This window comes from Eleutherodactylus coqui, chromosome 6 (genome assembly GCF_035609145.1).
Source record: "Eleutherodactylus coqui strain aEleCoq1 chromosome 6, aEleCoq1.hap1, whole genome shotgun sequence".
In the NCBI taxonomy this organism is placed as follows: Eukaryota; Metazoa; Chordata; class Amphibia; order Anura; family Eleutherodactylidae; genus Eleutherodactylus; species Eleutherodactylus coqui.
In genome coordinates this window covers 188440101-188464241 of record NC_089842.1, presented here as the reverse complement: position 1 = coordinate 188464241, position 24141 = coordinate 188440101, and the positions used below count along the sequence as shown (strand labels likewise).

Here is a 24141-nt window from a genome sequence, read left to right as displayed (position 1 = left end):
GCATGTGAAATGGTACTTAGAAGGACATCTGAATAGAATTAAGGATCTAGATGCTTCAGCAAGTGTCAGTGGATCACAGATGTAGTTTCAGATCACTTACTGCTGCCCCCGATTGCTTGAGATCCCCTATAGTAAGTAGTTCAGGAGTCCCGAGTGTCAGTGTGAGCGCGTGACGTCATCACGCACGCCATCGTGACGTCATCACGCTCGGTCATGTGACCGCTGAATCAATCACATGACTTGGAAGTAGTGTTCCATTCATAAAACCCACAGAAACCTATATGAATCCAGCCCTGCATTAAAACATCGTTTCTGCATGGTGAATAAATTCATAAGCCCTAGTACGGTCTTCAATAGCACTTAGTTATGATCAAGTCTCCTTCATATACCTATTAAAAAGTGGAGGCTACTGTCAAGGAAGGGTATTTGTTTATCCTTTGTCTTCTACGTTTTGTATGCAAGTCAGCCCATATATGTTTTTAGAGCATCCTCCATAAAGAATCTTTAAGTTTTTAGTCTGTATCTATAGGAGCCTCAGTTACAGGATTAAAACATCCCCTGTAGTAACAATAGTCCTTAGCAGAGCTGCTCAGGGTCTGCTACACGACCCTACAGCTCTGCTGTAGCAGGGAATCCTGGCGGTCACGTGACTGCTGGCTCGTGTAGTGGAAGTTCTACTTCCACTGTGTCTTTTTCTAGTACATAGCACTAGCACTCATTGAGCGCTATGTGCTTAAGAACGGAGGAGGCAGAAAGGGTTAAAAACCCCTCCTGCCTTCTCTAGGTTATCAGCTGTGACTATCAGCAGACAACCCGACATTTTTACTGTCAGCTGGGTTTAAAGCCCGGGACCAAGCGCTTTAAATTTACAGTGCTTGGTCCTTAATGGGTTTAGGAGTACTTGTACTTTCTCGCTTGAGCACTTATGCGCTATATAAGACAGTCTTCAGCTTCTGGGAGGTTCCAAAAATTGCCAACAGAGCATGAGCAATCCAAAGTGAAAGTTCAGGTACTCTTTTAAACAGAGCCTGGAGTCATAAGGGTGGCACCACACCTGGATCACCTACAGTAATGACTTTCCCTCTTTGTGTATAGGGAAAGTATTATTGCTGTAGATGTGGGTGGGGAGAGAGCAGTGCAGCGCCGCCCCTATGACTCCAGACTCTGTTCAAAATGTGTTTTCAAAGTATGTTGTAAAACACCCCAGTGCCTCAGAATAAGACATACACACCCATAGTGTACATACCTGTCCATGGTACGGGCAACCTGATCCTGGTAACAGGTTGCCTTTAAGTTCTCCTTAAAGGGGTTGTCCCGCGGCAGCAAGTGGGTCTATACACTTCTGTATGGCCATATTAATGCACTTTGTAATGTACATTGTGCATTAATTATGAGCCATACAGAAGTTATAAGAAGTTTTTCACTTACCTGCTCCGTTGCTAGCGTCCTCGTTCCCATGGAGCCGACTAATTTTCGCCGTCTAATGGCCAAATTAGCCGCGCTTGCGCAGTCCGGGTCTTCTTCTCTTCTCAATGGGGCTCGGTGTAGCTCCGCCCCGTCACGTGCCGATTCCAGCCAATCAGGAGGCTGGAATCGGCAATGGACCGCACAGAAGAGCTGCGGTCCACGGAGGTAGAAGATCCCGGCGGCCATCTTCACCGGATAAGTAAGAAGTCACCGGAGCGCGGGGATTAAGGTAAGCGCTGTCCGGTGTTCTTTTTTAACCCCTGCATCGGGGTTGTCTCGCGCCGAACGGGGGGGGCTTGAAAAAAAAAAAAACCCCGTTTCGGCGCGGGACAACCCCTTTAAGTATCCTCTCGTCTAATTGCTGGAAAAAATGTTTCCTTTCATAGAAACATCTGCCAAAGAAGGGCTACTACTTTGGTGTCAGAGGAAGACTGCACCCTATAAGAATGTGAATATACAAAATTTCCACATCAGGTAAGTGACATTCAAAAAAGACCTTTTGTATTTCAGCATCCACGTTCATAAGCATGTCCCTGCAGGATAATCTTCATGTTGAGTACACATTGTCCGCTGTAGTGCTGTTTGTGGCATCTTTTTTTTCTAACCAGATAAAACGCTGAGTGACCTACGTTTTTATGTTTCTGTATTACAGCTGGAAAGATGGTCTTGGCTTCTGCGCACTCATCCATAGGCATCGTCCAGAGCTAATTGATTATGGAAAATTACGGAAGGTAGCTATAGCTCCAATATGCAATTAAATTGTGCAGAATATTTTTTAACTTTTTTACTTTTCAATTTTTATTGGGTTTTTAAAGAATATCCAGTGTCAACAATATGAAAACCTGGGTGAGACAATAGCCAACATATCAACAATGCACTGTTCAGTATCGCCTCAGCAAAAGGCATTGTGCAAAGGACAAGTATAATCTAATTAACAGTAGACCCACAAGGGGTAAGACTAGATGTACCATAGAGTAGGAGAAAGGGGAAGAGAATGGAGAGTTCAAAGATTGCCACCTTTACATGGTAGCTAACACTAGATCAAGAGTCCATCACGGAATTCCCCCGTATATAATATAACCAAGGACTAAACTACCTCAAATTTAAACAAGGTGCATGGGAGGTGAGGGAGGGGTGCATCCAGGGGAAAATCTAGACTGCAGCCAATCCTATAGGAATAAAGAACAAGACAAAGCAGAACACAAAATGGCTGGTCGTCATTTTGAAGACGGCTAAGGGAGGAGATCTAGAGGGAGTCCAGGGCAAGCCCTGTGATTCAACCACAAGGGGATTTGGGAATAGGAATGAAGCTGGGAGTGCTGAGCTAACCTAAAGGCTTGGTAATAAGTAATGTGAGGCACCTCTAGGCATCCTTGGTCTTTCCACGACTGAACAGCAAAAAGGAAATGTAAATCTAGTGTGAAAAGGCGCTTGAAGCCTTTTTTTTTTCTTTACTTCTAAAAACGGGTACAAAAAAACTGTAGAAAACCGTATTAATTTGGCACATTTTTCTGTGTAAATCTCAATGCTTAAAAACCAAATGCACTCATTTACAAAACACATTACAGGTCGAACAGTAATTTGTGGGAAAGTTCTACTGAAAATTCTTTATGCTCCATTTCTAGGATGATCCCTACACAAACCTGAATACTGCATTTGATGTTGCAGAGAGGTTCCTGGACATTCCCAAGATGCTGGATGCTGAAGGTAATTTATCATATCCTCTTATACAAGAGAATAGATTATAGAATCCTTACTTAGTGGAGACCAAGCCCAATAGACAACCTTGTATTTTATCCTCTTTTCACCTCTTGCTTTTTCAATAAGTCATAACTGAATATGCTAATTTCATATGAAACTGTAAAGGGCAGGAACCATTGAACTAAGGCTCCTTAGGGCCTCCAGAAGAAATCATTCTGAGGGCCAACTGTCTATACAGAACATGTGCATGTCCACTTTTTAATTACATCCTCAACTTTATCATTGGACACACAGGATCTATGCGCGGTAGTGATATAGAAGTACAAAACTCTCCCTTACTCATCCATGATGTGCTAATAGGATGGTTTCATCCATTTGTTGGTATCAGAACTCCATTCAATGTCTTAATGTAAAATAAGTCTAGTGAAATCTAATATTTTGGGTTTAAAATCAAGAAATTTAGACTGAGGTGTGTGCCACAAGGCAGCCATTGCCCACAATAGCTTGAATTTGTACCTGGGAAGCCAAGGTTTCTTAGAATTTATAGGCATTTCCCCCAAAGGGCTTTTTACACAGGCAGATGATCAGGAACAAACGTTGATTCACCCGACTATTGTCCCATGTGAAGGTACTAGTGATCCGCCAACAAATGAGTGAACTCTTGTTTGTTGGGTAATAGCATCTTTTATGCGGCGCCAAGAAAAAAAAATCAATGGTTCAACAACATATCTCCTAATACAAGGATGAGCTGGCAACACTGGAACTGTATGTGGCTGAACTGTTAGTCTATATTAGTGCTGATTGCTCCTTGTGAAAGGAACTGGACAAACGCTCAACTTGCAAAACCATCAGTCAGTGCTTGTTCCTCAAAGACTATCCACCAGTGTAAAAAGAGCTTAGGTCTTTGGTAGGAGTATGTTCAATTAATTTTCCTGCAACATAAGTCTATAAAATGCTTAGTGTTTGATATATTTAGTTGTGCCATGGTTTATAGCACACAACAAATCTAGATTCAGTGTTTGGTTATTAGTTTGCATTTTAATAATTAGTCCCATCCTGATTCTTGATACGAGTTTCTCATTGTATCAGTAGCATATTGGCAAGTACAACCATTTCAGCACTGAACAAAAATACCTACAAGCTGAATGGGGTTGTCCAGTTGTAAACCGTTGGTCTATTCTCAGGATAGGTTATCAATAGTAGTTCATGGGGGTCTGTCACCTGGAAACTGTGCAGTTCAGCTGTTCACTGGGCCAGTATGCTCATGTACTGAGCTCATTTCTGCAGGAAGCAGACAGCTCTGTTCTCACAGCAATGACACAGCATGGTTTCACAGAAAGAGCTCCCTGTCACTTCAACGGGACTGCAATACCAAGCCTGGCCACTGCCGATGAACAGAACTATCTGCTTCCTGCAGAAATCTGCTTGTACTAGCTGACTTACGATTAACCTGTCCTGAAGATGGACCATCAATAGTTAACATCTGGGCAACCCCTTGAAGAGCTGGGATCGGTATATCTTGTGCCATGGTGATACACTAGTCAGCAGCTTTCTTATCTTGGTGCCATAGTCAGGACCTGACAAGCTGCATAACTGCAGTATTTGGCATATTTACCTACTAGACAAGAGTTCTTGGGTCCTAACTGTTGTGAAGTCAAGAATCCGATCCAAGAGGACCACAAGTCCATCGAAAAAGTTTTATTTTTCTGTGCACTGGTCCAACATGTAAAAAGATGCACGTGAAGCTGCAGCCCATTGAAAAACACTTCCATTGAGATTTTTGCCAAAGTCAATTGTGGAACATGCTGCAGCCAAGTAGTGACTTTCTAGCCAACAATGTTAGAATGGCCTGGCCTGTTAAAAATGGAAAGACAAATGGAAAGAAAATTGATTGAAAGGGGTTTGTGACCCCTGTGTAGTGGCTGGACCTTGTGCGGGTGCAGCTGTCAATGATTCATGCAATTACAAGCTCCGGCCACTTGGGTCATAGCAACAGCATCCACTCTGCACCCTTGTATGCTGTGACACTGACCTGATCGCCCAGGCTTCCGAGCAGCAGACCCCAACCGATCAATTACTGATCACTTATCCTGAAGTTGAGTCATCAATAGTATTAGCCTGCAAAACACCTATAATACTATGACCTGGGCTCATGCCAGAAGTGTTGACGTCTAAATAAGCTTGTGATTGAACATCGCTTATAATATGTTCCATGAATTATCTGCTCGCTGTATATCGGGGTGAACACGTATGTTTTGGTAATTTTTAAGACCTCTTGTTAATCTATTTAAAATGTTTATTTTTTGCTTCAGGAATCCCTAATTTTTTCATTTTATAAAGCTATTCAGTGCAGGAAATGTGTAGTGGCCGCATCATTTCTGGACCGTGTGAACATGTTTAAACCATCCACACACAGTCCTGCAGGAAATAATGCTGCGTTTATGTGGAGTGCATTGTCTGTATTTCATTTATTCTTCAGTTTATTAAACAATTGGATCAAGTGGATACAAATGTTTATATTTAATAAAAGCATTTCCCCAATATCAAAAAAATACCTGAAAGCCCCAGAGTTGTCCTCTTGTGTGAAAGCTTCTAATCTTAAAAAGGGGTCGCCTGCTGTGGACAATCCTTATTAGGAAGGCCCTCAAAAATTAACCTGATCACAAGGTAAAGTTATTAGTAATCCGCTGTAATCTGCAGGGGAAGAAACTAGCACCAAGTGTTCATTTCCTCTATAGTGCCGCCACCGGGAACTAAAGCATTATATGCTACTTTATGCAAATGCAAAGATGGAACAATGCCTCTACAGCACCACCTATTGGAAGACAGCATTCCTGCAAGTCAATGTCAAATTTTTAAACAAGCCTTGTAACAATGACTGTGCATGGCTCTAGCTTTGGCTCTCAATTTCCAATCATTCTTAGAAGGCTTGTTAAAAAGTCTGACATTGACTTGTAGGAATGATGCCTTCTAATAGGTGACGCTGTAAGAGGTATTGTTCCATCTTAGGCCATCCATGCTCCTCTGGGAGATATGCAAATGGCAAGCTGGAACAATACCTCTGCAGTGAATGCTGTCTTCCAAAAGGTAGTGCTGTAGAGGTATTGTCCCATCATCCATTTGCATATTTCCCAGAGGAGCATGCATGGCTCTATAAGTCTTCTTACACCTTCTTGGTGCATTTCGTAAACAGAAACGATGCTAGTGTATGTAACATCAATAATCTGAGATAGATAGGAGCAAGAAGATCAGGGGGTTGTGCTAGACGTGAAAGTAATTCATGTCAAGGTGTAGCCTGACTTCTTTTTTTTTTTATTAAACCTATCGAATATAACACGTGTCAGGGTGAAAATACTCCATCAGATAAGTGTTGGATTGAGCACTGTTATACACTATGTAAAAGAAGAATATGGTGAATATAGAAAAGAGTGAACATATGAAGTATGAAATAAAAAAAATCTATTCCTTTAAATCCTCTTGTCTGAGGTGACAATGTGATGCTCAGTATAAATAATAATTAAAGTGTACATGTGTATATATTAATGTGTAGGGTGTGTGTGTATATACAATTTAAAACTAAGAGGAGAAAGGGTATTACATGAAATAGAATGCATAATTTTGATAATTCTTCGAGAACAGCATATTAACACTCCTATTTTGTAGCGGCCTATAAAATGTTTTCCATCCATCCATCCCTCTATTTTAGGAGAATAAAGTCTCTTGACCCGTTTGGCACTCCAGAAATTAGTATATGAGTAAGACACATCCTATATTCATGCAGCTCTCGACATTGTAGTTTATAGGACTTATGAGATGCCAGGCTGCTACCCCCAGCATCCATCATCTACAATGGAGAGAGCCACTAGTGTAGTCTCCCCCCTCTTTGCAGTGCTGATCAGGGGGAGGGAGGAAAAGGTTGCAGGAGGGATGGGGGCGGGGGGGCGGGACCCCACCCCCCCCCCCATTCTCCAAATGGGTGGGAGTCCTGGGGGAGTCCTGGGAGTGGAGGGGACCTCAATTTATTATGGCATATACTTAGAATATACCATAAATGTCTCAGATGGGAATACCCTTGCAGGCCTTGGAAGTGTTTCAGTACGGCAATGTGGCCCACAGACCAGAAGTTATGCACCCCTGCTCTATATAATTATGTGCCTGACTTGGGGCTCCATCACACTACCGAGGGTGATATCAGGCCGTGGAAGCCACATGGATGTGGGGTGTTTTCATGTGAAAACAGACTCCCATCACTGCAGGGATGAAGGGAATCCCCCGCCGCGGCTCTCGCAGCCACAGCAGAGGATTGCGGAGTTCTCTCATTGACAAAAATGGGCGATAGCGCAGAAAAATAGCACGTTGCCACTAGTTTCCTGCATTGCGGTGCTATGTAGGAAAACCTCACCCATTCAAAAGAATGGGTTTCATATTTCTGTGAGATTTGTGCGTCTCCACACACAAATCTTGCATGATGTTTTTGCCAGCGTGAAGGCGCTCCTGCACATCTTTTTATAAACTGCTACAAAATGAGTTTTGTTATGTTCTCTATTAGTTGCTTTATGCATTCCATTTCATGCAATACCCTTTTCATCTTGATATTTTTAGTCTGTTATATCTATCTCATATTTTTTTATACTGGGCATGGTATATTCTGAATCACCTCAAATGAGTGGATTTTCAGTCTTTTTATATGAATATGGACTTTTTGTTATTTTATAATTCCATACTTATGTTTTATGCATCATTTGCTTGCTTTCATATATTCGCTCTTCTCTACATTGTATTTTGCTTATACATATTGTGTGGTCGTGCTTCTCTGATGAAAGGGTATTATCGACCCGAAACATTAATTGAGTTTAATAAAAAGAGAAGCCGGGTTGCGCCTTGACTCGCGGACATATCTTCACATCTGTACTACGTTGTGTTTTTGTTTTTTTTTACTCCTATCTCTCTTGTACACATTTTGCTTACTTGCCTATAGCATAGTGATCACTCAGGCTGGCAGCGCGGTTGGTACCACAGTTGGCAAAGCCACCCTTTAGGATTTCTACTACTGTACTATTTGCAGAGAGCCCTCTGGGGTACTCCATATAATTGGTGACAGAGATGCTAAAAAGGTGGAGTCAATCTTCGTAGACTCTCTTGGATCGACCTAATTGACGAAGGGTCCCAAACAAGGAAACTCCCTATATAAACTTGGAGTGCCCTAACACAGCATTGAAAATGCACAATACTATAGGGTTTTTAGGCTGTGGGGGATGTCATGGCATGGTTTGTATTTTCCCCTACTTTCCTGCTTGCCTATAAATCTGAATTGATGTGGAATGTATTTCTGTAACGACATATATGCCAATTAGGATCTGTGAAAATTTTGGTAACCTTTTTATAGATTGAATGGGGGAGAATGGAAAGGACTTTCCACAAGAGGACAACAGAGGGGCTTATGTTTTGGGTTAGATTCAATGGCCCCAAAACTTTGCAGCAGATGCCATTTACCTTTTACCCATATCACTCCTATCCAACTGCTGCATCAGATATCTATGTGGTATCCACTAATTTTACTATATATGATATACTGGAAATGCTGAGCACCTGTTCTGTGTGAGATGTAGATTAAATGTTTCATTCACAATCCCAGTTTACATCTGCTACATCATATATGTCATTGTTTATCGTGTTTCCATCTCATTTCCTGAATCAACATGCTTTAAACCTTTTCTTGACAGACATTGTTGGGACAGCTCGCCCTGATGAGAAGGCCATCATGACCTACGTTTCTAGCTTCTATCACGCCTTTTCAGGAGCCCAGAAGGTATCCCAGGGTTCCAGTATCTCTCCAGTCGGCACATTTGTTCCTGTCGCTAATGTGCAAATCTTTCCCCCTTTCTCTGTTTTAGCATCGGGATATCCTTCCTTTTGTTTCTTAGAGATGTTCAGGATAGTCCATTAGCAAAAATGTTCATTCTTTTTTTCAGTACGTTCTAGTTTTCATCATTTCCCTGTAACTAAATACTTAATTTTAGTATATATTGGCCAACGCTTATTTTTAGCCAGTAGGGTATGTGGGACCTATTCAGCCGTCCCTGTTAAGGGGAGCAGCAAGAGGAATCTTAGTGTTAATTCTATAAGCTTATTACTTGACTATTGTATCGTACTAGTTGGGTATGTTCACACGGCATTTTTCTGTGTATTTTATGTAGAATCAATGCTAATCATGTATCACATTTGTGTAAAAGTCTACATCCTAAAGTATTCCATTGCTGCTAATGGGACTCCTTTCTATTACTTCTGCATATCTGAAATCTACATGCAGAAGAAAGTGACGTCGCATTGGGAAATCCGCATGCAGATTTTTCTGAGTGAACATAGCCTTAGGTTGCTTTATGTATGGATCTGTAACTTAGTTCTATGTTATGAGCCCTTACAGTTGCATTTACTAAGTTGTCTTTCACATCTGCGCTCCTGAGAGTAGGAAAGGGAAATCCCCTGGCCTAATGGATCCGTCTTATGATGGAGTCGTACTGGTCCTATTGATTGTATTCGGGTCCCTTCAGTTTCCACTTCAGCTGCCCAGCAGTTTGCAGGAAGGAAAAGCGCTACGTGCCGTGTGATTTCTTCTGGTATTTTGTGCCATATATGCAGCGAACTCGACAGGAGGTTCAAGCACAGATGTGAACCCGGCCTTAGGTGTTGTCGCACTGCAAAGTGTACTATTTTTGTAGTGTATTGTGGTAATAGGATTGTAAAGTACTGCCATTTAAATAATTGTATGGCACTCTTATTGGCCAACACAGGGTACTATTATTTGGGCACTATATGGTACACTGTAAGACAGTATGGAGGAAAGGGGGTGGGGGGGGGGAACATCCAACCTAAGACCAGCTCTGATGACAAACTTTAAAGGGGTTGTCCAGTTTAAAATTATTGATGACCTATCCTTAAGATGGGCGAATCTGTTATGAGCTGGAAGCAAGCAGATCCTTTCCCACTGCAGTGGCCAGGCTTGGTATTAGAGGCATTGAAGTAAATGGGAACTTGGCCCGCAATACCAAGCCTGGCCACTACAGTGAGAACGGAGCTGTCTTGATTTCTGTAGAAATTGTTTCAGTGCCCAGCTTGTAGCTGATCGTGGGGTTCCAGGCTGAACTACTATTGATAGTCCTATCTTAAGGATAGGCCATCAATCTTTTTTAACTGGACAACTGCTTTAATGAATCTCAAACTAAGAGGGGTGGAGGGATTAGAGATATTAAGGATTTCTCTGTTATGATGTAAAATCTAGAATCGATGTAGGCTGTTGCAGCTGAGGCACAGATCAGGACTGCTGACCTGCTCAAGTTTAATCATTCCATTAATAGTATTTTAGAGGAAAATCTTAATATTGGGAAACATTCATTGTGCTTTACAAATAACTTGTTGACATGCATTTGTTTAGCAGGAACTGTAGACCAGTTTTGTTATGGCCACCAGTTTGCTTCAGCTGTACATGTCCTGTTGGCATGCTGCTGGCACTGTTGAACGGCCTTTCATTTTTAAGGCAGAAAATAGATTTTTGCATTTGTGGATCAAAAGCAAACCAAGTTCAGAGCCAATTACAGCGTAATAAAATGTTAGTAATGGCTACACAGAATTATTTATTATATATCTCCTGTGCTGCCTCTCACCTTAAAGGGGTTATCCAGCCAGCGCCCGTTGGGATATACCAGAGTGGAAGCCATTGTTCTAACCCTTGTGTAGTGACTGCGCATCCTAATTGCACTTGCAGCTGTAAATGAAATCAAAGAGAACAGTGCTCATAATTGCTGCTTGGGGGTCCCATTGATTTTAATGACCGCTGCGCCTACAATTACAAGTGCCAACCGCTACACAGGGCGTGGCACTGCCTTGAAAACCCCTTTAACTCCTTGAGTGGCGGGTTTCTTACCCCCCTGTCGTGCCCATCAGGGCAGGTTTTTTAAATGGGCCAATCATTTAATTTCAACTGATTTTGCAGTCGCGTTTCAAGAGCCATAACTTTTTCATTTTTCCATTGACACGGCCATGTGAGGGCTTGTTTTTTGCTGGAGAAGTTGTACTTTTTGATGGCATCATTTTTTGGTATATATAATGTATTGCATAACTTTTGTGAAAAAATTTGTAGGGAGATTAGGGAAAAAAAAGTAATACAAGTTTAAATCGCCCTCCTTTTGCCATATCTATAATAAAAAACTCTAAATCATAAAAGAAAAATACATATTTGGTATCGCCGCGTCCGTAAATATCTGATCTATCAAAATAGTGAATTATTTACCCCCCCCCCCCCCCCCCCCGGTGAACGTAGTCCGGAAAAAAAAAACGCCAGAAATGCACTTTTTCAGTCACCCTGTCTCTCAGAAAAAATGCAATAAAAAGCGATCAAAAAGTCGTATGTATTCCAAAATTATACCAATGTTAACTACAGGACATCCCGCAAAAAATGAGCCCTTGCTCAAGTACGTCGATGGAAAAATAAAGTTATTGCGCGCAGAAGATGCAGCAGAAAATGTAAAAAAATTAAATGTCTTTGAAAAAAAATACAAGTGCTATAGTAAAAAAAAAAAAGTATACACATTTGGTATCGCAGTAATCGTACAGACCCATAGAATAAAGTTATCATGTCATTTTTGTTGCAGTTTGTGTGCCGTACAAACAAAACGCACTGAAGGATGGTGGAAGCTCATTTTTCTTTCATTTTACTCCACTTAGATTTTTGCAATAGTTTTTCAGTACATTATATGGTACTTTAAATGGCACCATTGAAAAATACAACTCACTCCGCAAAAAACAAGCCCTCGTACAGCGACGTCGATGGATAAATAAAGGAGTTATGATTTTTTAAACTGGGGGAGGAAAAAAAGAAATGGGTAAAGAAGAAAAAAAGGGACCGTGTCATTAAGGGGTTAAATAATGTACTAACTTCCTTCTCTGGGTCATTACGCCACACGGATACCACATGTGTGATTTTTATTTTTAATTTTTCACAAAGTAAAGGGAGACAAGTGTGTTTAATTTAATTTTATTTATTTTTTTGTCCTTTTAGGGGACTTCCACAGAGACCCATCAGGACTCCCTGACCACATTCTGGGGGGCTCCCCTGGTGACAGCCCTTTACATGCTGCAGTCACATAGACTGCAGCATGTAAAGGGTTAACACAGCAGAGATCAGAGGTTATCTCTGATCTCTGCTGTAAGAGCTGGTACCTAGCTGTCCTCTGACAGCCAAGCACCAGCTCTCCCTGCAACAGAGACCATCGGCTTGCTTCTGACAAGCCGATGGTCTCTATAGCAACCTGTAAACGAAGCAGGAGATTGCCGGCATATCGGCAATATCTTCCTGCTTCTCAATGCCTTGCTTTGTTCTCTGTGGGACAGTGCAGGCAGAGCACACTGCCACAGCTTGTGGCATTGTGCACTACAGCTCCCAAAGCGATACATAGCCCGGAAATCTTCCGGGTTATATCGCTATGAGCAGTGGAGCTCGTCCCGGAAAATTTCCGGGCGTGCCACTCAAGGGGTTAAGGCTACTTTTACACACGACATCTGAGCTGTTGCTTTTCTGCAGATAGCCAGAGTCAACGAGCTTTGTGAAATTTGCTTTTGTTGCAGAATTTCTATATGTAATTGCGTTTTTATCTGCAGAGTTTCTGCTATGGAATATGTTCCTTTTTTGTGATCTGGTAATGGGAGTTCCTGCATAAAGTTCAAACTGGGAAATGCTTTTTTTTCAAACCTCAACAAATGCAGATTTCTAAGCTGTGCATTTCCACAGCAAAAACTCAAGACTCGCAAAAAAAGTGTATTTGTGGATTTTGGCGTTATTTTTTGTTCTCCCATTAATCTTTTTTGCAAAAATCCATTGCATTTCCATGCAGTTTTTGCAACAAAGACATTCGTAATCCATAGTGGTTTTTTTTTAAATTTCTGGTGTGCTTGCAGCAGAAAAAAAATTTGCCATGTGTGAAGGAGATTTTGAAAATCTCATTCACTTTGCTTGTACTGTAAACACTGCTGAATTCACATCACATGAGAAGGCACTAAGCTGTTAATATACTGTTTGTTTCCAGCGCCACAATATATTCAAACATTGGCCAATGGGCGAAGCTTTGCTTTAGGAGCAAATATTTAGGTTGAAAGGTCGTGTGATACTTGCCACACTATGGATGCAGCCAGCGAAGCCGAGACCTTGTAAACACTGGGGCAGATTTACTAATCCTGTCCATTATTTACAGTGTAAACTTAGACCGGGTGGTGTGAAAATGTATAACAGCGACTCACGCTTCATAATCTCATTGGTGCATCTTGCTAGACACGTTAGACGCTTTTCTCTAAGGCTACTTTTAGACAAACCGATTCTCATTTGCATAAGCGAACAAGCGAGTCATGTCAACAATAGCTCATTCACTCTTGTGCAGTCTGTTTAGATGAATAATTGACTTATTAACCCATTGCAATCCAATTTTGGATTCAGGGTTTCCTAAAGGGGTCTTTCTCTTTGTAACATTATACAATGGTGCCATCTGCTGGCTAGAGCCAATACTAAAGTATGTGACATGCCAAATAGGCCCCGACAACCAAGCGGCCAACAGTATATACTAAGAATATCCTTCTGAACATCTTCTGACATTGACGCTGCACAGGCTTCAATTAGAATGTAGGAAGAAATCTGACAGTGAATTGGAAAGGGTTAAAGGAGAATTGTTCTGTATTCAGTTTTTCATATTAGCGAATATTTAAGACTGAACGATTGCTGTTCAAACTGAACGATAAGTGAACGAGCCAACGATTATCACCTGCAGAAAATGAACAACGAGCGAAAAGTGAACAATACTGTCGTCCAGCCGTTGGCTCGTGTTTAGACCTAATTGTTCACTTTCACTTGTTTGAATCATGTTTTTGAATGAGAATTGTTCCGTCTAAAAGTAGCCTAAGAAGCCGATTCTTCTTTGAACGAGCGAGTGACGTCCTCGTTGGCTCTCATGCAGTGTCTTTAGACAGGCAGATACATTGTTGGCTCGTTCAAAGTACGCCACCTGCTCATGCAAACAAGAATCTGCTCATCTAAAAGGAGCCCTAACGAACGATAAGTGAATGAGCCAGGGATGATTATGTCTGCATAAATTGAACAACGAGCAAAAAAGCAAACGATTCTCATTACTCAACAGTTTGGTCTAAACGTGAACCAACAATTGAATATCATTCACTTTTGCCCCTTTTGAACGATTACACTGTGCAACTCAATTTTTGTAACATAAACAGATAGTCGGCTTATAGTAACTTTAGTGCGCTGAATTCAAATAGGATATCCGTTTTTTCTGCCATGTAAGGTTTTCCAATTATGGGGAATAATGTAATCCAATTGCCGTTGTACTTTATTTTTTGGAAATCTGCCTATACAATTAGTCCAGTCAGCTCGCCATTAATATTTCTTAATAAAAAGAACAAAAGTGATTGCGCAACTATTTCGCTATCACTGTTACACGCCGGTATGCATCCGGTTCTGATTGTCATAAGATACAACAGGACCACTTTAAAATCGATTACTTGTACTTTAATTTGACAGATTCCCCCTAGTTAAACCTTAGGTGCACTGGACAAAAACATATGCAGTATATTTTCAGGGCACTAGGTGGCGATGCTGATTTCTGTGCTACCTTATGTAATTTGAACATTACTCCTTTAATGTTTCTCCTTTCCCAGGATTCCTGCCCAAAGTAAAGTAATTTTTTTTTTTTCTGAAATAGTGACCTAATGGGCATGGAAAAAGTAACACTTCAGGGCTGTAGACACCTTTTGGAGGTCAAATTGTTTTTCACTCATGCATGTATTTTGGGGGCTGACAATCATTTTTGCAGTAGGGTTTCATTAAAATGTACAGTTTGCCTGCTGCTGCTTCTACATATTCCTGTATATAGACACTGCAGTCTAAAGGTACTTTTACAGAGGCCGATAGCCGCTTGAGTAATAGCTCAAGAGCAATTGTCATCCCATGTAAACACGGGAACTGACAGGACAAGTGAGCAAGAATTTGTCAGTCACTTGGTTTTCAGGTCACCTAAAAAAACCAAACAACTATCGGCCCATGTGAACAGTCCTTTATCTATGAGCGGCTGCCTGTTTACTATGGGTGAAAGTGGGCAATCATCATTCCTGTGTGAAAGCAAAGGAGCGACAGTCGCTTAATCTTTGGGACAGCTGTTGGGCGCTTACAGGGGTATTCCGGAGGCTGGGCAAAATTTTCAAAACTTCCCGAACGTTTCAACTTATTGCCGTTATTCCAAACCTCCATCTAAATCATCAAACTCCACTCTAGTAGCTTTTTGTTTTTGTTTTTTTGATCTGCACCACCACTGCTGTCCAGCCAGCTTCGTATTTCCATAATGTTTAAATGGCCACCGGGAAGTACAAAAACTATTTTTCCCACAATGCCCCACGACTAGTTACTGACAAACGCACACTTATGACTGTGTCGTCATTACAGAATGTGAAGGCACTGAGCATGCCTGACCAGTAAACCAGCGGAGCCAACAGGTCATAACCATTGGATACCAATGGTGAACTAAAGAGAGGGGAGACCACAGATAAAGCCATATGTCAGCAGCTTTGTAAAACCAGTTATTACTTATCACCTTATGAAGCATATAACTTTCACTTTGAATCGCCAGAGTACCTTTTTATGTGCCATACATCCCATGTAAAGGCACCCTAAGCAGTCAATGGCATCACGCTGACACATCTGCTATTGAGGGTGCATTTACATTGGCGACTTTCCTGCAGGATTTCTTTGCGTTGCGAGATGCTCAGATATCGCATTGGGAAAAGAACCCATTCTTTGCAATGGGTGCATTTACATGTGTGATTTTTTTCTCGCAGCATGTCCTATTTTTGGGCGACTCTTTAACAGCTTGGGAACAGGAAAAAAAGAATCGTGTCACGTTCACATGTCCATATGCGTTTCGTACAAATGTGATGGTTTTTTTTTTTCTCCCATAGGTGGTGGTGGTCAATTTTCGCACGTGCGAAAATCATAAATGCAGTGATGCGATGCTATTTTCTGACCAATATTGCTCTTGCCCATGCAAATGTACCCTGAGACTTGAACTGCAGTGTATTATACACAGTGATATGTAGAAGTCGCAGAAGACAAACGGTGCAACGTTTTTAATTAAAATCTATTGCAAAAATGGTCAGCCCAAAATATACATTCAAGTGAAAAAATAACCCTTAAAGGTGTACAAAGCCTTTAAAATATAATGCACATCCTTCTTGAAAAAACAGATTGATTACAGTCATGTTTGTCAGCTATTTAGCTATATTTGCGGATTTAATTTAAAACAATTAGCACATTTTCTATACATAAAACACAGTAAAGTCAACTGTAGCGTTTCTCCCCTGCAGAACGCAGATGGAGTGGCGCTCATTGCCGCCGACACCTGGACTGTCCATAGTTATTGATCTGAGAAGTCCAGCTGTCTGCTGCAATCAGTGTAGCTTCGCCTGCCATTGCAGGGAAGAACTGATGGTGTAATAACACCCCAACGATGTGCACAAAGCACCTCCGCTAATTCACAGCGAATATACTCTGTATCAGGCGAGAAGGAGAAATGTTGTATTTTTTTTGTCCACAGCTACCACAGTTCAGTATTCATTTCCTGACCTGCAATGGGAAAATGATATGTGAGCTCTGGTTGTTATTGGCAGCCAGGTTTTCTGAGCGCTTTGATTGATGAGGCCCAACGTGGACTGGCATCAATAGTATGAACCCAACTGAATACAAATCTGTTCTGTAGTTAATAATCTCCTTACCTTCTGACATAAGTTATACTTATGTTTACTTAAATGTTGCCAGGTGTATCTATCTACAGGATTTATGACTTGGGACTATTGGTACTATATCTGGGGATTGCATTATTCACTGGCATCACTCCTTTACTAATTCTTTGGATGCCATTATTAGTTTCAGGCAAAAATGTATTCTCCTTCTTTGGTGCATTCTTTGTTGCAAAGAATGCAGCAGACCTTGTATGTGCCCTGTCCCCAAGACGAGACGTCCTTAGGCTCTTGCCCCTACATGCCACTTATATGCAAAGGCTGCTTCATAGGTTTTATTTGGAAGATTATTTATTTTATTCCAACTGTTTATAGATCTACATTAGATACACGAGAGCAAATGAGCTAGCGATGACGTCACTCGTTCAAACAATAAGTTAGCTCGTCTAAAAGTGCCCTTACAAAATATTTTGGGCTGACATAGCACATGAAGCACTATCAGTGAAAAGTTGACATTTCACGGAGACCCCCATCAATTGCAGAAACAGAAGGGATTGGCTCTGTGACCTCAGCTATGATCAGCATCCTCGGAGAGTTGGAGTTGGTGGTCTACAGACTTGGACTTTCTCTGAGCCCATACAAGGCTTTGCTTGGCTGTCTGAGGAGAGTAGAGCAGGTCACAGCTGAATGCCTCTATCCCTTTGATGTAGTCATTAGTAGAAGGTCGCAGTACCTGGATCTTCACACTCAAATTTACTTAAAGGGGTTGTCCCGCGCCGAAACGGGTTTTTTTTTTTTCAAACCCCCCCCCCCCCCCCCCCGTTCGGCGCGAGACAACCCCGATGCAGGGACCTAAAGAAAGCTTACCGGAGCGCTTACCTTAATCCCCGCGCTCCGGTGACTTCTATACTTACCGGTGAAGATGGCCGCCGGGATCCTCTTCCTCCGTGGACCGCAGCTCTTCTGTGCGGTCCATTGCCGATTCCAGCCTCCTGATTGGCTGGAATCGGCACGTGACGGGGCGGAGCTACACGGAGCCCCATAGAGAACAGGAGAAGACCTGGACTGCGCAAGCGCGGCTAATTTGGCCATCGGAGGGCGAAAATTAGTCGGCTCCATGGGAACGAGGACGCTAGCAACGGAGCAGGTAAGTATAAAACTTTTTATAACTTCTGTATGGCTCATAATTAATGCACAATGTACATTACAAAGTGCATTATTATGGCCATACAGAAGTGTATAGACCCACTTGCTGCCGCGGGACAACCCCTTTAAGTCGAAAGTTTTTTAAAATGATAGGTACCCTTTAAATTGCTCATAGACCTAAAACAGCTGTTGATTGAACACTCCTTTGGCTGCCTTCCCCAACCCTCCTGTATTTATGCTTATGTTAATCTCAATAATTGGGGAAGCCAATGGCAAACCACCCCGCAAAAACTGTATGCGAAGAAAACCTCACGATGTGACGTCACCCTAGGAGTTAGTCCATACTCAGTGCTTGCACCAGGGGACTTTACCTTGCTTAAGCTCAATGGCAAGAAGAAGGCATCCATCTACCAGATGCTTTTGGCAGTAGCTTGTCTCTCAGGTATGTTTAGAACTAACATATATAACACTTGTTTCTCTCAATATCATCTGTCAAATGACCGCTGAGGTTGTCGGAATCTATCAATAATAATTTGTAGGGTTGTCAGGTGTTTAAGAAACTAAAAACTGCTTCGTTATACAAAAAAAAGATGTCCTTCTAATCGTACCAATCTACTGATCTGGTTTGGACGCCTCCTGGTCCTTCACCAGTCTATGTACCTCCTGCAGCTGACCATAGTACATTTAACCTTGTGAGGAGCTAACTGCTGGCGCAGTGAGCCCCTACAGCCAGGGGTTTGCTGCAGTGGTCATGTGGTTAGATGGAATGTGCACTTCAGAGAAATGGCTCGTTCTCATGCTTCTCGTGGCAGCAGCACAGGGGTGTGTTAAAACTTTTGTTTCTTGGTGCTTACTGATTAGTAAAATTTTGCCCAAAGGTATGTGTGATCTCCTCTCCCCTTTGGCAAAACTGTTAGCACCAGACAAGCATCTGACAAAAAGGATTTTGCAGGAGAAATGAACTTGTATCCAAGTCTTGTATGAAGTAAAGCAAATCCCCCAGTGAAGAATCACTTCTTACAGCAGGTGTCTGCTCTGACTTATAGGAGGGACTTTTCCTGTCCATACATTTGCTGTATTAGGACTGGATGTACACAGCTTTTCCAAATCAGACGGCAACTTTTTAAACTTTTAGATTTTTTTTTTTTGTAAGATCTCACTAGTTGGCATTAAAGCCTCAGAAGTGACCTTCATGAGCTCTATGTAGAGTTTTTAGTCAATATTTAGGTTCCAGCAATTTGATATATCTTCTATTGGTCAGGTCAAGAATTAGTGTACTGCAAAAAAGGAAATCTACTGGTATATCTGGATATTATCATTCATGCATTCATTTAGTAGTGTCACCCATTATACCTTTTGTGCCATTTGCCAATGTGTACACTGGTCTAGTTACTCTAGGAAGCTGATTTATGCTCCTTTTTGGATCGTGCATTGTATTGTAGCTTGCATGTGTTTGTCTTATGTACATATTTAACACTTAGGCATAGTTGTATGCTCAAGGACAGAAGCTGCTAACCAACCCACATAAAGGAGACTGCAATATAGTGCAAAAATGATTAATTGTTTATGTATTAAGACTTCTAGTTTGTACACATGAAATAGCTTGTATGCATGAAATGTTACAGGGAACGGTTTGTGTGCCCTATATCACCCTCAGAGCTTCAGTGTAGCATACTTTTTTCTTTACTTATTCAAGTAATTGGGCTTTCCTTATTGGGGTCAGCTCACATCTATGTTGGGGCTTCAGGTATAATTCTGTTTCTCTGTTCTGTTTTTGGAGTAGAGAAATAGAATTAAAGTAGAAAAAAGTCTCCCCCCCCCCCCCCCCCCCCCTCCATTGATCTCAATTGAGTTTTTAAAAAACTGAAAGCAATGGAAAGCTTTCATTTTGCTTTCTTTCCATTTTTTTTGAAAGGAAGAAATAGTTCTGTAGACTGCGTTATTTGTTCCACTACAAGACTGAAACCTAATGTAACACAAGCAAACTGAAAGCTTTCAGTTTGATTTCAATGGGGTTTTTAACTTCATTTCTTTGCTCAAAAAACAGAAAAGAGAAATGGAATTATAACTAAACACAGATGTGAACTGAGCCTTACCAGAATGAAGGGGATAAGGGAAAAAAAATGCTGAATAGTATAAAAGCATTGAAGGTAATCGGTCGCCAGGTTCATGCTACCTGAACTACGGTCAGCATGAACCCGGGACAGGTTTGTTTTATTCTGAAATGCTGTGTCGTTTATACACACAAGGGGAGAGAGCTGACGGTCTTTTTTTTGTTTGCTTGTTTTTCTGGAACACTTCAACATTTCAGAATCAAACATTCACAGGTATAATAGGAATACATGCCTTGGGTTTATGCTGCCAGTGGTTCAGACACTACGGGAAAAGCAAATATGAGTTCTAGGCTGAAGGGGCCGTGGCATGACTCAAAAGAAAAAAAACCAAAACATAGGGGTCATGCATTGCCCCCTAATACCCTACACTAAGCATAACACAGTGTATCTACTTATCCTGGAATATGTCTTTAATAGAAGAGCCATACTACCTATACCAATTCCCTATTATAACTGTATTGGAAAATTTCACATTTGCCACAGTAGTATTCTTGCGCTGCTGATTCATAATACAGGCTGCTGTATTGCATCATGCTCTTATTCAAAAGTTGTTGACAATTTTTAATACAGCACTCTGTTTTTTCCTGAGTCTGCCGTAGCCAAAGGTTACAATACAGTGACAAACGTATAAACCTGTTTGCAATACGTTGTTCTCTTTTAGCAGTTTGAACAACTTTTTTATAACAATGTAACTACTGTTATTTTATGATGACCCGGTACTAGAAATTGGCTCTATGGCCACCTCCCCTCTTACAGAGTCAGCGACAGTTTATATGACGCAAATGTAATGTGTATCCCACCTATAAAGGGTTGTATTGTTCACCTCTGTTGTACAGTATGACTTCAGTTCCTTTGGTCATTCCTGCTGTGCATGCTGTAAATCCTTTCCCATTTTTAACCCTGCTCTCCTCATTCCATGTGACTGTTCTTGCACTTTGCGCTTTGCTTCTCTTTATCCTTTCAAACCTCTTCTTTTCCTTTCCTGTACAGATATTATAGGGACGCTAAGGCCGGATATGAAGGCTTTAATGACCTATGTGTCATGTTATTACCACGCCTTCTCAGGTGCCCAGAAGGTGAGATATAATATGCAATACAACTGACTACGCACAAATTTGCATCCTCGACAAGACCTTCAGTCTTCTCTCATTGAGCGAATGCAAAAAGTGCTTTACACATCTCTGTATACATGGTGCATATGTGCCCTACGTCATTGTTCACGTGTCATTTAGGTGACAAATGTGTGCCACCCAGATGTGCATTAATGTTTCCTTTGGTTAAATAGGCATTCACTGTCCCTAATCATTCAACGTATATCAGAAGTGGACAGTTTGTGACTCTCCAAGCAGCTACTAGTCCCGGTAATCCCGATTTGACTAGTCTAGATTTAAATCCAGCCCCAATTATCAAACTGTTATTTAATGATCTATTCCCTTAAGACTTCTATTTCAGTATAATTTGGCCTTGAAGGCAGACTGGGACTACATGCTATCTCACATTCACATTGCTCATGGATTTATCCAGGTGTACATAAATAAAGCTCACTTAACAGTGTCATTTTCTTGGTGGGCCATGGTCTCTTATATGCATATATATTAGGCTGACCACCTTTTGTAATGGGCTTTAATGGGAAAAAAATTGCATAATTTTTGCTATTTCTGTAAAGTATATAGATACTGTAGTCATTCTCCATAGGAGATCGGTCAGTGAGGCTGGCCGTACCTTTACACGGGGCAATTATTGCTGGAAACGGTGAATTTGTACAGTGGATCACTATTACCCAAACAGCCAACAGGGCAATGAGCGACAAATCGCTGACTTGCTGTAGTCGCTTACATTTTTTTGCTGAACTAAAAACCAATTTTAGGCCTATAGGTTCAATTATGAATGAATGCCTCCTTACAGTGAATGGAAGAGAGTGGTTGGTTGGAAGTGATCCTTGGCTCGTTTCATCTCTAATCACAGAATGACTGGGGAAGGGCGCATTTAGACGATCGTATATCGGCTGGGTTTTCACGCCCAGCTGATATACGGCGTCTCTCTCTGCAGGGGGAGGAAGCTGGAAGAGCCGGGAGCAGTGCACTGAGCTCCCGCCTCCTCTACACCCCCTCTCCGCCCCACGCCACTATTTGCAATGGGAGGGGGCGGGATGGGGCAGAGCTACGCCTGGCAACTTAGCTCCACCCCTGTCCTACAGAGTGAGATGCTGTATATCGGCCGGCATGAATACCCAGCCGATATACGGTCGTCTGAATGCGCCCTAAAGCATAGGAGTGATAGTTTTCGGGACAGCTGTCGGGTGTAAACCCAGCTTTAGTTTCTTACTGCTCTCTTCTCCTGACCCTCTACTTGCCTAATTTTATCACAACAAAGCTTGTTAATTAGCTGATGAAGAAAAAAGCTGAAAACCAAGCCAACTTCACTGATCTCCTGTTGAGAATTGGACTGTAATGTCAAGATATGGTGATATGTAGGAGCTGCAGAAGACAAATGGTGCAAATTTTTTTCAAAGTAAACCCCATTACCAAAATGACTCTCATCCCAAAATTTGTTCATAGAAGTAAAAAAAAAAATTATCATGATCAGTGTGCGTTTATTAAAAAAAAAAAAACGTTTTCTGACAACTTGCTTTGAAGCAAGTCATAATAGCCCCAAGGGGTCACTTGTATGTATATAATCTGAAACATATAAGCAAATGTGTTTTTGGCGTTTCAACACTATTGGTAAGCTGAAGTTTTTTAGGATTTTCACTGTGCTGGTTTTAGCAGGAGAGTAAGTAGCCAATTTAAACATGGCGACCATAGACTGCACTCTTATTTTTACTTGGACTAGAGCTCAGGGCTTCTATTCATTTTTTATTTTTCCTGCCAACTTATCAAAAAATCAGCAATTTTAAGGACGTAGTGACATTGGAAAACAATAGTAAGTCTTAAGGCCTTTATAAGTGCTGCATGTCTGCAGTCCAAAATACACATTTAAACACTTAAGTAGCATTTACTTTGAGCTCTAAAATAATTAGTCATAATAACCCGCACCAGATCATCCAGTTTCAAAATATCACAGATGCATCCATTTTATTTTATTTTTTTTTCTTCTACAGTGGAAAAAAAGCTCCTCAATTTTTAAGGACTGTCCAGGACTGTTGGAACCCTGGTAGGGGGTCACACTACTGAACACTTACTCATGACACAACTGTCAATGTGTCCCAATAAATGAGGGCATGCTATGGGTTGAGCTCTATTTATGGACCACTGGAGAACTCCTTTACCCCTTCAAGAATTTAAAATGTATAATTTGAGGTTTCATTTTTTATATTCAGTACATATTTATTACCACAAATCGGCATTTTTACAATGACCAGCAGTACTGCAAAGACTGTATTATGTTGTGAACTAGTCTTCTTGATGACTCTTCCCCATTCTTCCTGCTTTGGTCCATTTCATCTTTCCTGCTGCTTCAAATCAAGACCTTATCTATATGTTTGCTTTAGAGATTAAAGGGGTTGTCCCGCGGCGAAATGCAAATTTTTTTTTTCAACCTACCCCCGCATTCTGCCCCATTAAAATCAATACCGTTTGTAATTTTAAAAAAAGAAAATCGCTTACCTCCTTCCCAGTTCGCGCAGCATCTTCTTTTCTTCTTTTAAAGATGGCAGCTGGTCCTTTCCCAATGGTGCACCGCGGGTCTTCTCCCGTGGTGCACCGCGGGTCTTCTCCCGTGGTGCACCGCGGGTCTTCTCCCGTGGTGCACCGCGGGTCTTCTCCCGTGGTGCACCGCGGGTCTTCTCCCGTGGTGCACCGCGGGTCTTCTCCCGTGGTGCACCGCGGGCTCTGTGCAGTCCATTGCCGATTCCAGCCTCCTGATTGGCTGGAATCGGCACACGTGACGGGGCGGAGCTACACGATGATGCATAGAAGGGGGCCGAGCCAGA

The 24141-nt window shown here is 41.6% G+C and overlaps 1 protein-coding gene across 4 annotated transcripts in view; it reads left to right on the top strand.

The window, feature by feature from the left end:
* The window catches only part of ACTN1 (actinin alpha 1), a 122476-nt gene that overhangs the window by 53576 nt on the left and 44759 nt on the right, over positions 1 to 24141 (top strand). For all 4 annotated transcript variants that reach the window (XM_066608486.1, XM_066608482.1, XM_066608485.1 and 1 more), the window contains exons 5-8: positions 1854 to 1941; positions 2120 to 2198; positions 3093 to 3174; positions 8892 to 8977. In XM_066608486.1, coding sequence (XP_066464583.1) covers positions 1854 to 1941; positions 2120 to 2198; positions 3093 to 3174; positions 8892 to 8977 — 335 coding nt within the window. The remainder of the gene's footprint in view (positions 1 to 1853; positions 1942 to 2119; positions 2199 to 3092; positions 3175 to 8891; positions 8978 to 24141) is intronic.